The following is a 12,386-nucleotide window of genomic DNA, read 5'->3' as shown; positions in this document are numbered from 1 at the left end:
TCTGGGTTGCCATGAATCAGTGTACATTTAACACCTGTATTTACCAGAGCAATGAACTTGCTCTGGTTCTTGGAGAACCAGAAAATATTTCCAGATGAGCATCTGGTTTGCCTGCTACATCTCTTACTCAAAGAGAATATAGGGAATCCATCCCATGTAGCTGTCAATACTGTAATTTGAAAATTCTTCACCTTCCCCTACAGGGGAGCAGAAGGAAAAGGTTGGAAATGTTCAAGCTTAAGTGCCTTCTATAAGGCTACCAAGATTACATTATGTTACCTGGGGTTGCCAAAGCAAGTAATACCACATCTGCTTTATTAACACCTTAACTCCCCCACCCCATTTCTTTTCTTTCCCATTTCTTAGTTGTCAGGCTTTGTGACAAGGCATGCCTTGTCTCAACCACTTTCAGTCTCTCCAACGTTGGCAATAACCTTGTCCACATTATAAAAAATTCGGTCCAAAAGGCAGGCTGAGGAGAGAGAGGAAAGAGATGTACTGTTGGAATATTTCTTAACAATTTGTTTTCATTCCAGCTTTAAAAACTGTTTTATCAAGTCCTTGAAACACCTTGGCATAAATGGCTTGTCACATGCCCAACTCCTACAGAATACCCTGGGCTTCCTCCATGCTTTTCCATGTAACTGTGCTGTTACAGTTCCTTATTTGGCCATCTCTCTCATGCCGCAGGTGATCTACTCTATAAGAGAATGATTTCCTTGGAACAACAGACATTATGTAGATGCTACTTAAAGGCTGGATGAGTGATAAAATTATCTTCTGTTTCATTTCCTGCCAGTTTAATGTCATCCCCTCTCATGTCCCAGTCTCACCATCCAGGCAGTTAGACTTTCCCAGGGGAGTTGTTTAAAAGTTTTTGCAATATTTAGCAATTCTGTAATAGTATATTCCTGAACAGTCATAGTTTTTTAAATTGGAAGACCCCCCTTATGTATTTGAATATTCTGTGCTTTTGTCTTGTGCTGCATTAACATTCAAGCAGAAAAGTGAGTCTGATATATGGGAGTGAAGGATGGGAAGGATGGAGAGGTGGGGTTAGTGGTGGTGGTCCCTGTCCTCTATCATTTCAGTCTCAGGTTCTTCACTCCCCTTCTCTCAGGGATTCTAATTCTTTGCATTCTAATCTTCAGATGATAATTCATTCTTGTTTTTTCTTCCAGCACTTTTCCCTCAGTGTCACAAAGCAGCAAATTAGGATTTCCAGTTTAGAGTCCTGATCTTCCACTTTCTCAACCAGGCTACAGTCTACAAGATGATGTTTTAGTCAACTTTTTCATTGCTGTGACCAAAAGAACTGATAAAAATGGAGAGGAAGAAAAGTTTATTTTGGCTCAGTTTCAGAAGTTCAGTATATGTTGGCCAACCCCATTGCTCTGGGCCCATCATGGTGGAAGGCAGCAGCTCAGGACATGGCATCCAGAATGCAGAGAGCAAGCTCTACTCACCAGGAACAAAATATAGACCCAAGGGCATAGCCCCCATGACTTACTTCCTCCAGTCATACCTTACTGGCCTACAGTTATCACCCAGTTAATTCATATCAGTAGATTAATCCATTGATTAGATTAAGGTTCTTATAACCAAATCAGTTCACCTCTGAACATTCTTGAATTGTCTCACACATGAGTTTTTGGGGAACACAACTTATCAAAACCATAACAGATGAATATCTCTTTCAACTTGTATCATGTTTTCTGAAGTCTTTATATTCTCTTCTGCAGCCAGATGGACACTGATAGCCAATTGAACTGCCCAAAGCAATAGCCATTCCACTACAACAGTGAGACATCACTCTTCCTTACAGTAATGGGATAAGAGGCATTCAGCAAACAGCTGCTTCAAACCCAGAAGTGATTTCATGGTGTACCCATATTCACCTGGTGAACTACAAGATTTTAATGAATGGGCCAGACTCCCCACAGGGAGTTACAGAGCCAACCCAGGATTTCTCCTGAAGATGCTCCCTACCCCTTGACCATTTCCTTAGTCTTCTTGGCTGGCTGTTTTGGAACAACCCAGTCTTAGTGTTTGAGAACTAGCTCCCAAAGTGTCATGTGACTGAAGAGGCATACAGATCTAGGATTGGAGAGTACAATTTACTGGGGTCTTCGTGATATCACATAATCCTGGGTGGTAGCAAGATTAGGTGGATCTCCACAATATGGGTCAGAATGATGGAGGTTTATAGAGTGGCCAGAACAAAAGTGACTTCACCCGAACCAAAATGTACCTGATTTATCTCAAGCCAACATCAGAGTCAGGTACATTCCTGGTACCAAGTTCCAGCCATAAATAAAACATACCACTCTGATTTTGACTATCCATAGCATAGATGGGAAACCATGCAGGGAAAACCAACTAAGGTTACTCAGGCAACCATGGAGGTTATGACTAAAGATGGTGTGGTTGTGTCAAACTGCGGGGGAAAAAAAAAAAAAAAAAGGTCTGGGGAGTCCATAGTGACACAAATGCCCTGAATTTAAAACTTTATTTTTTTAATGTAGACTTAGACTGTGCTTCTGATATTTCTGATATTTCATATCTCCTAACAGGCAACCCAGTTCTATTATTCCTAATGCAGAAAAAAATGAGTATCCAGATAAAAACATAGACATTCTTTCTTGCAAATTTTTTCATGGACTGGTGTGTGTCAGGACAAGTAAGGTAATAAAGCTCTCGAGCAATGAGTGATGGCTATTTGAAAGGCAGAGAACTATTTTAATGTTTTATACTTGTTCATTTCTTATACATTTTCAACTTGTAGCCAACAAGTTATCTTTAAGCATAGCCTCAATCCAGAGTGCTTTGAGTCACTTTAGTTCAATTCCTTTAAGTAGGCATATAGATGCTCCCTCACACCACCACTAATTCTCCAGGACCTCCGCCCTCCTTTTCTTGAATTTATGGATGTTAAATGGCATTGAGTAAATTTGGATAAGGGGATGTCCATGCAGACCTGTTTGCAGATCAAGCAAAACCCTTTGGCACATACAGGAATTATTCCCGAGTAAGATTCCAACTGTTGATGAGGTGAAGGGAAGGTGGTTACTTCCATGTGGCTTTCAAGACTTCCAATAGTGTCTTCTGTGGTTAGGATGACCACACCCCCTGGTTTCTTCAGTTTATGTCTACTGTCCTTAAGTAATTGGTATCCTCTTTCACTCTCCAAGTGTCCCAATCTGGGCAACAGATTACAAGATCATCCTATTTACCTATGGTAGAACTTTGCCAAATCCACACTTTTCTGCAGCAGACCTCTCTTGGTCAGCTCCTCTGTCAGCTCCCTGGATTCCAGTTCTCCTGCTCAACTATTAAGCTCCTTCTATCCTCATCTGACCCTGCTTACTTTGGAGGATACTTTCCTTCTCCCTCATCACTTAGAAATCCTTCAAACTCCTTCAATGCCACTTTTGCTTCCTCAATTCACAATATTCATTCACAATAAACTTCAGACCCAGACCATCGGTACACACTTGACAACCACTGGTCATTGGTCATTAAGTATCTTTAAAGCACCTCACATCCAAATCCATCCACCCAAGGAGTCTTCCAAGCTCATAGTAGAGGAGTCCCAGTGCTGTTGTCTTCCCAGAGCTCTAGACAGGATTTTCATATGTAGCCAGTATTGAGTGGTCCTGGCCTTTTATGTCCCAGGCAACCCACATGTCATCTCACTTGATTCTTATAATCCTACAGAATGATAATGCAGCATAACAGTTAGGAGCACAAAATTCTGAAAATATTCTAGCAGGGTTTAAATTCCATGCTTCAACACTTACTAAGTAATCTCTAAAGTTACTGAAGTTTCTTGTGCTTCAATTTCCAAGGTAAAATTATTTGTTCTCATACCTGTGGAAAATATCAAGTTAATATATGTATGTCACCTAGATTAGGGTCTAGTACAGTAATTACTTTCAAAATGTTAGTAATTACTATTAACTATTTTTCAATTAAGTTCAAATCCAAGATGATATAGTTAGTGGTGATGCTGAGATCTAAACCCAGGTCTTCTCAATCTAAACACCATACATTTTCTGTGACATATCTATTCCCCAAGTACTCTCTTATACATAATAAAAAGCAGTATGTAGACTAAAGAATGATATGGGAAGTACTTTTATTTTACCACATGACACCATATGAGAACCCATATTTACAGATGCCTAACCACGCAATACAGTTTTGAACACAAAAGATGGCTCAAAAAATAGCAACACCAGTGATTCAAGTGTTGATCTTTACAGAAAAGAAAATAATTTTGACTGATTAAAAGGAGTTTTAAAATAAATAATTTTTATTGATTAGAATTCTTTCATATCTTCTTTAAAACCACCACGTTGAACAAAATAATATAGGTATAGTTTATTCACATGGTATAGCATTTGGAAACAAGTTTACAAGTTGCCTATCTCTGCCCATGTTCTGTTTCAGCATTACTACAGATGTCTCATTCTCTCATCATGCTGAATTCCTCAGTATCTTCCATACCATTTCCATGGGAATCTTTGGGAAGTACTGATGCCTTCCTTCCTTGGATGCACACTGACAAACCAGTTCCCACTATGCCCACCTACTGCCCTTTTTGAAATAAACTTTTAGCCTAACAGGAAAAAATACACTATGATTTTGAAAACCTAAATTCCGAGTCTGCTGTCATAAACTACAAATATCTATGTCATGTATGTTCTCAACTGAAAAAAAAAATAATTCCTATTTGCTTGGTCCTTTGTAGTCCTTTACTATTTCATTCATCTTCACAGTAAGCCTGAGATTTAAGGCAGCATTATACTCATTTTATAGTAGAAATTCAATCTCAAGAGGTTATACAATCTACCCAAGCTCTTACAGGTGATAATCTATTAGGCTTAGCTAAAGTTACAAAATCTCACTTCATATCCTAGTACAGACATTTGCTGTTCTCTTCAGTTTATTACATTAATGAGGCAGCAATTTCCCAGCTCCCTTTCAGTGATCACATTTTATGCTTCCACTTGCTATTTTTCTTTCTTCTTTCAAGGAGCCTTAAAGCTGGAATATATATAAAATTTGATCACCAAATTGCCCTTACCCTGATTCTTTGATTTAACTGTTTAAAAGTTTCTTGTATTTCTAAATTAAATCAAGAGAAAAGTTTGGTTTTTTCTGCAATAGTTCCCAAAGCTGCCTGACCCTCTGACAGCTTCTGGCCTTAACTATTTCTTTCTTTCTTTTTTTTTTTCTTTTGCATGACTTTTTAATAGAACAAAACTTGGCTCAGGTTTTGGCTGAGTATCAACATTTACCTTCCAATCAATAAATTCCTTTTGCAGATTCATTGAGAGAAATGGTTACACATTTGCTTAACAGTACCTATTTCTACCTAAAGCAGATTGCTAACATTTTATAAACATCACTAATTATTTCTTATAACTTTGAAGACTTATAACTGCTTCAAAAAAAAAAAAAAAAAGAAATCCTTGTCAATTCTTATTCACCAGAGTAGTAATAAAAATATATTTTTCACTGATTTCATACCCAGTCTCCTGCCTGTCTTTATTTGGGAAATACAATTATTCTACTCTCTTTCCCTAACAAGAAAATGTCAGTCTTAGAGGAGTCAAGAAGCCTCTTACTTCTAATATCCCTTACAGAACGAACTAACCACTTAAATTAGAAGGTGAAACTTCTTAATTTTAAATGTGGGATTCAGGTCAAAAGACCAATTTAAAAGCTGATATCATGTGCCTAAAATAACACAGTATCTTTTTCATTTACAGTAAAGTATAGATGTGCTGATTAGTCATGCTGACATACACACATGGGAACTATGCCTAAACCAAATTAATTTAAAAAAAAATAAAATAAATTCTATAACCAATCTGGAAAGGCAAGATCAATAAATAGTATGCTCTCAAAGCAGGGAGCATTAAATACTCAGTAATTTATATAATTTTATATGCTAAAAATGAGGAAATAAACAGGACCTGAGAATGGGAAGTACACATAGGAAAATTAATTTCATGACTTTCTTCATTTTGATTGTATTGCTTTCTTGTCTTTAGGAGGGAAAGTTCTGACTTCAAAAGTAACAAAATACTTGAGAAGGGAATTTACATCTTTCAGTTCTAACTGGTATTCTTGAGCTATTTTCTCAGCAGTCCATGTTTCTGGATGAAGTTTATGATTATTCAGAAGTGTTAATGCTTCTACAACAGATATTTTGCCTTTGGGAATGTTCTTAACATTCAATGTATCAAAGTGATGGCCTTTTGGCAATCTGAACTCCTTTGATTCTTGCTGTGTTTCAGCAGTTTTCACCTAGTATCAAAAAAGAAAGAACAGAAAAGAGGATTTTAGGATACAAGATTTGAAATCTTCTTTCACATTTCTCAAATCTATACTATTCCCTTTCATATAAATACTGCAAACATTTTCTCATTATAATGAACCATGGTTTGATACCACCTATGCCATGTTGCCTTTTCATAACTACAGGTCTATCATGCATTCAGTTATTATTTGAAAATTGGAATCTAAAATCTGAAATGCTCCAAATTCAAATTTTTCTGAGCACCAACATGATGCTGTAAGTGGAAAATTACAGATCTGACTTTCTGTAATAAATTGCAGTCAAAATGCAGGTACACTAAAAATACTGTATAAAATTACCTATGTGTAAAAGGTTCATATGAGATAAAAGCATTTCATGTTTACACTTGGGTCCTATCCCCAAGATATCTCATAAGCAAATATTCCCAAATCAGGAAAAATACAAAACATGAAGCATTTCTCATTCCAAACATTCAAATAAGAAATAATCAAACTGCATATTAAAAGAATAACAAGAATTGATTAGATTAAAACTGTGCCTGCTTTAAAAGGGTGCTGCCCTAACAGCTTACTTGATAACCTCTATTTTGTTTTCTGGTTTTACACTTTATAATCAATACTCCAAACATCTCAAATGAATTAAAATATTGCTAGAGACTGTGGCTGTTCTGAAAAATAAACTACCGACTTCAATACTCCAGTATAAATAAAACAACTTAACCATGCTCATCTTTAATCTGTCCATCCCAAACTTAATCCCTGCATCTGTGCTCTGTATTGCATTCTTACTACCTGATCATTCCAATTATCCTTTTCTGTTCACTTGCACACTGCCTACTGCTGTGTCTTGATGATCATATAAAAATGCTATAGTGACTGCCTTTCTAAAACTCCCAAATTAAAAACCAATACCTCCTTTATGACCAGTTTTAATCTCTTCAGGTGAAGCTTAAAAGACAACAGTATTTGCTATCTCTAATGACCTCCTAGATGCTTAATTCAGAGGCACTTTTCAGACCATACTTGAACTCACATCTCACTACACCTGACACTGTTGAGCACACCAATGTACCCTTGGTTTTCACACTATGCCTTTCCCAGATTTCTTTGTTGCTTCAGTGATTCCTTCTTTGTCGACCCTTTCACTCCTGCTGCCCCTTAAATTTTAATATGCCACAGTTCTGGCCAGATTCTTTTCTCACTCCAGACATTCTTCCAAAGGAATCCCACACACTTTCCTACCTTCTGTTACACTTACACATTAATGACTTCCAAATCTGTGATCTTCAGTCAAGATTTTTTCTCTGACTTCCAGACCCAAATCCCGAAATATCTAATGGGCATCTCTACATAGATGACATACATACACCTCAAATTCAGTATGTCTAAAATTGAAGCTACCATCAGCTTTAACCCTTCACATCCCATGCCCAGAAGTGGGGATTAAACTGGACACCTTCCTCTCCTTAACTCCTTACATCCAATCTTCGACCAAATCCTATTGATACTGCCTCCTAGTTTCTCTTGGACCCATTCATTTCTCCTCCACCATCACTAAACCATCCTAGTCCACAACAAAGTCATTGGCAGGAACTACAGCAACATCTTCTAATTGGTCACCTCTAAATGAATAACATACACTTTGTTCTGCCTCAGCCCACTCTCAAATCACATTATTTTTCAATATGAAACTCTTCAGTGACTTCCCATAGTCCACAGGATAAAACCAAAATTCCTTAGCAAGACAAATAAGTACAATATAATAAGAGAATTAAGGATAAATACTAGTAATGCAGAGAAAACTATACATTCATAGAAATACACATCTTTAAAAAAATAAGTTCAACTGAAAAAACTATTCCCTAATAGAAAAAGAATAACCTAGTCATGTAGATAGCTACAATATAAAAGTTATTCACTTTCTGATATATTAACAATAAATAGTTAAAAACTTCAAGGATGAACAAAAGTTCCCACTTGTTGTCACTGATTTCCCTCTATGCTCCTAAGATTCAATAATTAAAAGAAGCAAATTCTTCTTCAATTTATCTATAAATCAGTTACACTCAAAATTCAAATAGGACTTACAAAAGAAACAGAAAATGTGATTCTCAAGTTCATCTGGAAGTGAAATGTATGAGTATACATAAGAAGCTTTTGAAAAGGATGAAAAAGTCATAAAGATATCAAGATATATTACAACATTCAAGTACTTAAAATACTACAATACTAGTGTAAAAAGAGAAAACTAAATAGATAGGATGAGTCCATAAGCAGACCTGTAGGTGTATGTATAGCAACATTTTGAAATAAGTGGGAAAAGATTTGGTAATTCAATAAATTATATTTTGACAACTGGCCATGCTTTTGAAAAGAGATTAAATTGATTCTTCTACACAATAAATACCATACTGAATACCAAGCACATATTTTTACAAAAAAAGAAAAAACCTATGTGTGTGTGTGTGTGTGTATCTATATATAGTCATAAAACCACTTGGAAAAAATACTGAAGACTTTTAAGCTGTTAAAGTGGTCCCATTCTTCCTGTGTCTTAAATGACAAAAAGACTAATATGAAAAAACTTTGAATAGCAATACATAAATAAATTAAAAAGTCAGAAAACAAATTATTTACCATGACAGGGATAGTAGCACTTATGTCTACTGCTAGCACAAATCATTAAGAAAAATATCCCAAAAGAAAAAAGTACAGGAGGCAAAGAACTTAAAAAGGCAATTCAATTTTTTATTTTCACTCATCCATTTTAGACTTTCCCTAATACCCCTGAAATTTTAATACCACTAAATATATCTCTGTAACTGTTGCCTTTTTTTCACTCTCCAAGAGTCAGTTTTCAAATGTATGAACTAGTATAACATGAGAGAAACAACGTTTGGAAATATTATTTAATATCTGTTTAAAAACAGCATAACAAATATGAGCCATTATGTCGTTTTTATGCAAGCCTTTGGTGATAACTGTAACGTAAAATCACTATTACATATAATTTACAAATCTTGTCTTATTTCTCCTATGAAAATTATACCAATAACTGTATTTTGCATAGCCTACTGCCTATCTATATACAGTACCAGAGAAATTTTAGGTTGGAAAAAAAAATCTGGAAGTTGTGGTTGGTTCTTTCTTTCCTTTTAATCTAATTCTTCCCTATTCAGAACCTCCCTTGCACAAACTTTAATTCATCCTTCAGACCTAAGTTTAAATATCACTTCCTCAGAAGCCATTCCTCATCCTTCAATTTCAAACAGATCTTTCTGATATACTCTCACAGTGCCTATAATTAGGTATTTGTTTGCATGTATGTATATTCATTTATTTAATGTGTTTCCCTCCCATAAGCCTTGTGAGAGTAAGTAGGTGTTTGCTCATCACAGAGCACTGTGCCTGGCACTTGTATACTATATGGACTTATATATATATTATATGCCCATTCCCAATGTATTCTGTAATCCTAATTTTACATATCCTATTTGAATATGCCTATTTGAATTCAAAAACACAAACAAAAAAGCCCTGACAAACCTAAAGGAGTGCCTAAGATTAGAATTTATATCTCAATTCACAAAAGAATAATAGTTCTAAAGGTCTCCTTCTCTCACTCAATAGACAACCACTAGAAGTACCTTACCAACTCTCACAAATTCTGAATAATATTAAAAATCTACTCAGGTGCCACTCAATCAATACTTTCACAAGTCTTTCAAAACTCCGGTAAATGAACCAAGTCCTATCTGTCTTGCCTGGACCACTGTGCTTAAACTTTGCCAAGCCCTGGATTCTGGACGCAAGTACACTGGCATTTTAACCCTTGCTGAACGCTCACTCTTTTTTACTACTGGGCATATTTCTCTTGATCATCTTCCTGAAGCCCCCAGATAAATAAGTAAACTAATTATTTACTTAATTAAAACACACATTACCCGCAGGGAAGAAACGGGATCTGTGGAATCAACATACACTTCTTTCAGTAACGACAGCAGCCTGTCATCTTTTCTAGCAATTTCTCCCTTAATTTCTGAGTCGTCTAAGGAAAGAAAAAGAAAAGTCACAATATTAAAAAAAAAAAAAGGAAAAATTTCCTTTAAGATCCTAAACACTTAACATAAGACACTTAAAAAATAATCGTTTGGAAAGTTCGGAAAATATTTTAAATGTAAATAGAAATACTAGGCCAGGCTTGGCACCCATCCTGTGAAGACAGGGAAAACTTCGGCGGCACATGATCCCTACTGATTCTGACATGCCTTATCAAATCGCCAAGCATTAATGACAATAGCAGGAGAGGGCAGGGCCACCGAGGGTACAGGTCACCACCTCCTGGACTACCAAGTGGGAGGGGCCGCCAACCTCATCGCGGCGCGAAGGGGACAATCTCAATGTCACCAATTTGGCAGTTCCACCTTCCTGCGCTCGGCCGACCCGAGCCGCTGCGGCCGAGCAACTTGACGCAGGTCTCCCGGCCTCGGGACCGAGGTCCACGGGAACCCAAGCGCGCGCCGCTCACCGGGAGCCGGCCCCCAGCGCCCTGTCGCGCTCTTACACCACTCACAGCTCATCTGCTCTCGCAGGAGGCTCTTAGCGGAAGGGTGCCTGGGAGCCGTAGAGGGCTTCAGCTTGCTGATTTCCCGTTCTGCTCGGTTCTCCAGGTTGAAATTCCTGATCGCGCGGGTCACCCAAGCCCCCATCTCTTCATAACTTGATGCCCGCAGGCAGGTTCACGACACACGTGGGGAAACACCGGCGCGGGTGACCTCTAGGCGCACGGAGCGTAAGCACGCTGGGGTCAAGCCGGCTGCGCGCCGGGAAGCGAGAGGTACGTGGGCGCCGTTCGCCCCCTTGTGGTCGGGAGGCTACACGCCGCATCTCTGCCCAGACGGTGTCAGAGGAGAGCTTCCCTCCGGGGCCCACAGCGTCCCGGGATCTAGACGGGCCGTTTCCGCGGGAGAGGAGCGGGTGGGCCTTGGACGCAGGGAGGCTCCCCTGGTCCCAGGCCCCAGCATGCACCAGTAGCTTTAGGATGGGTACGGGGCGCGCTCCACCCTAGACTTGCTGAACTGACTATTCTGGAGGGAGGCCTGACTTAGGTTAAAGCTTCCCACGTGAAACCAGGGTTGCGGTTCGAGCTGAGAACCAAAGTCCTGGGGAAGTTGATCGTGAAGTTTCACAAACAAGGTTCAGGAGTCATCCAGTCCTGCTTTTATGAAAGGAAAACAAGAAAAGGATGTTCGTTCTTAATAGGTATTTGTTTTAAACTCCTCTTACTTTTCAGCGTCCCCACTTCCTATCCCTTTGCCTAAAGCCTTTCCCAGCCACCGTTTTCTTTTTTCCTGATCTTTAACCCATTCGCATAACTCATTGACCTAATGGTATCAATTTTAGTCATGCTTTCCTTTCCCTTCTCTTCGTTTTTATAACTACATTTTATTTACTGCTCCATACGGTTAAGCACGGAGTCAGCCGTCGCGTCTTTCCTATTCTATTTCGCATCTTTGCCACCTTACAAAGTTTTTAAGCCTGAGAGACCCCGGTGTACCTTACTGAAGGCAACAGACCAGACGTGGGAAAAGCAATTTTTTCTTTCAGTCTTCTTCCTTTCTGCTTCTGAATGTGTTTCATTAATGTTACCTTTATTAAAGATTCTTTAGAAATATTGTGATTGGTCCATAGTTTAAAAAAAAAAAATCCCAGGAGGAAGTAGTTTCCAAAGTTACAATATTTCTCACAGACTATGGCTGCAAATCTGTTTTCAGTGTTCTCAGTTCTTCTCAGTGAAATGAAATAGATGGGTTGTTTTTTAACCAGTTTAAAGTTAGAAATGAATATGGATGCAAAGATAATCTAATTGGAAGAAAATTTGAATTGAAGAAAGGGACAGTTTTAGTTAAAGAAAATTAATGTTATTATTAAATATAATGCTTAAAGCAAAACCCCTACAAGGAGCGTAGCTTCCACTGTTTATTATAATGAACATTTTAACTGGGATTGGTATTTGGAATTTATAGAAACTAAAAAGTGTTCTCTAACAGAGTTAA

At 37.9% G+C, this 12,386-nt stretch overlaps 1 protein-coding gene across 2 annotated transcripts; it reads right to left on the bottom strand.

The window, feature by feature from the left end:
• Positions 1-4,121: 4,121 nt before the first annotated feature.
• Positions 4,122-11,137, bottom strand: Ndufaf4 (NADH:ubiquinone oxidoreductase complex assembly factor 4). 2 transcript variants are annotated; one of them, XM_047558204.1, is made up of 3 exons: positions 10,895-11,137; positions 10,275-10,378; positions 4,122-6,318 (listed from the first exon to the last, which is right to left on the bottom strand). In XM_047558204.1, exons 1-3 carry the CDS (start codon positions 11,037-11,039, stop codon positions 6,031-6,033), a joined length of 537 nt encoding a protein of 178 aa, XP_047414160.1. In that variant the 5' UTR covers positions 11,040-11,137; the 3' UTR covers positions 4,122-6,030. The 2 variants fall into 2 exon arrangements, with proteins under 2 accessions (XP_047414160.1, XP_047414161.1); XM_047558205.1 differs by having other exon boundaries at positions 10,904-11,128.
• Between the last annotated feature and the right edge of the window lie 1,249 nt (positions 11,138-12,386).

The sequence above is a fragment of the Sciurus carolinensis genome, chromosome 7 (assembly GCF_902686445.1).
Source record: "Sciurus carolinensis chromosome 7, mSciCar1.2, whole genome shotgun sequence".
In the NCBI taxonomy this organism is placed as follows: Eukaryota; Metazoa; Chordata; class Mammalia; order Rodentia; family Sciuridae; genus Sciurus; species Sciurus carolinensis.
This window is presented reverse-complemented; position numbering and strand designations above follow the sequence as displayed.

What these genes read in the sequence shown, in the direction of transcription:
- Ndufaf4 (XM_047558204.1), bottom strand. Translation starts at nt 11,039, where the DNA reads ATGGGGGCTTGGGTGACCCGCGCGATCAGGAATTTCAACCTGGAGAAC. An exon ending in GCAGATGAGCTGTGAGTGGT is followed by an intron (nt 10,379 to 10,894) that starts GTAAGAGCGCGA and finishes TTCTTTCCTTAG; the next exon opens with ACGACTCAGAAATTAAGGGA. An exon ending in ATCCCGTTTCTTCCCTGCGG is followed by an intron (nt 6,319 to 10,274) that starts GTAATGTGTGTT and finishes TTTTGATACTAG; the next exon opens with GTGAAAACTGCTGAAACACA.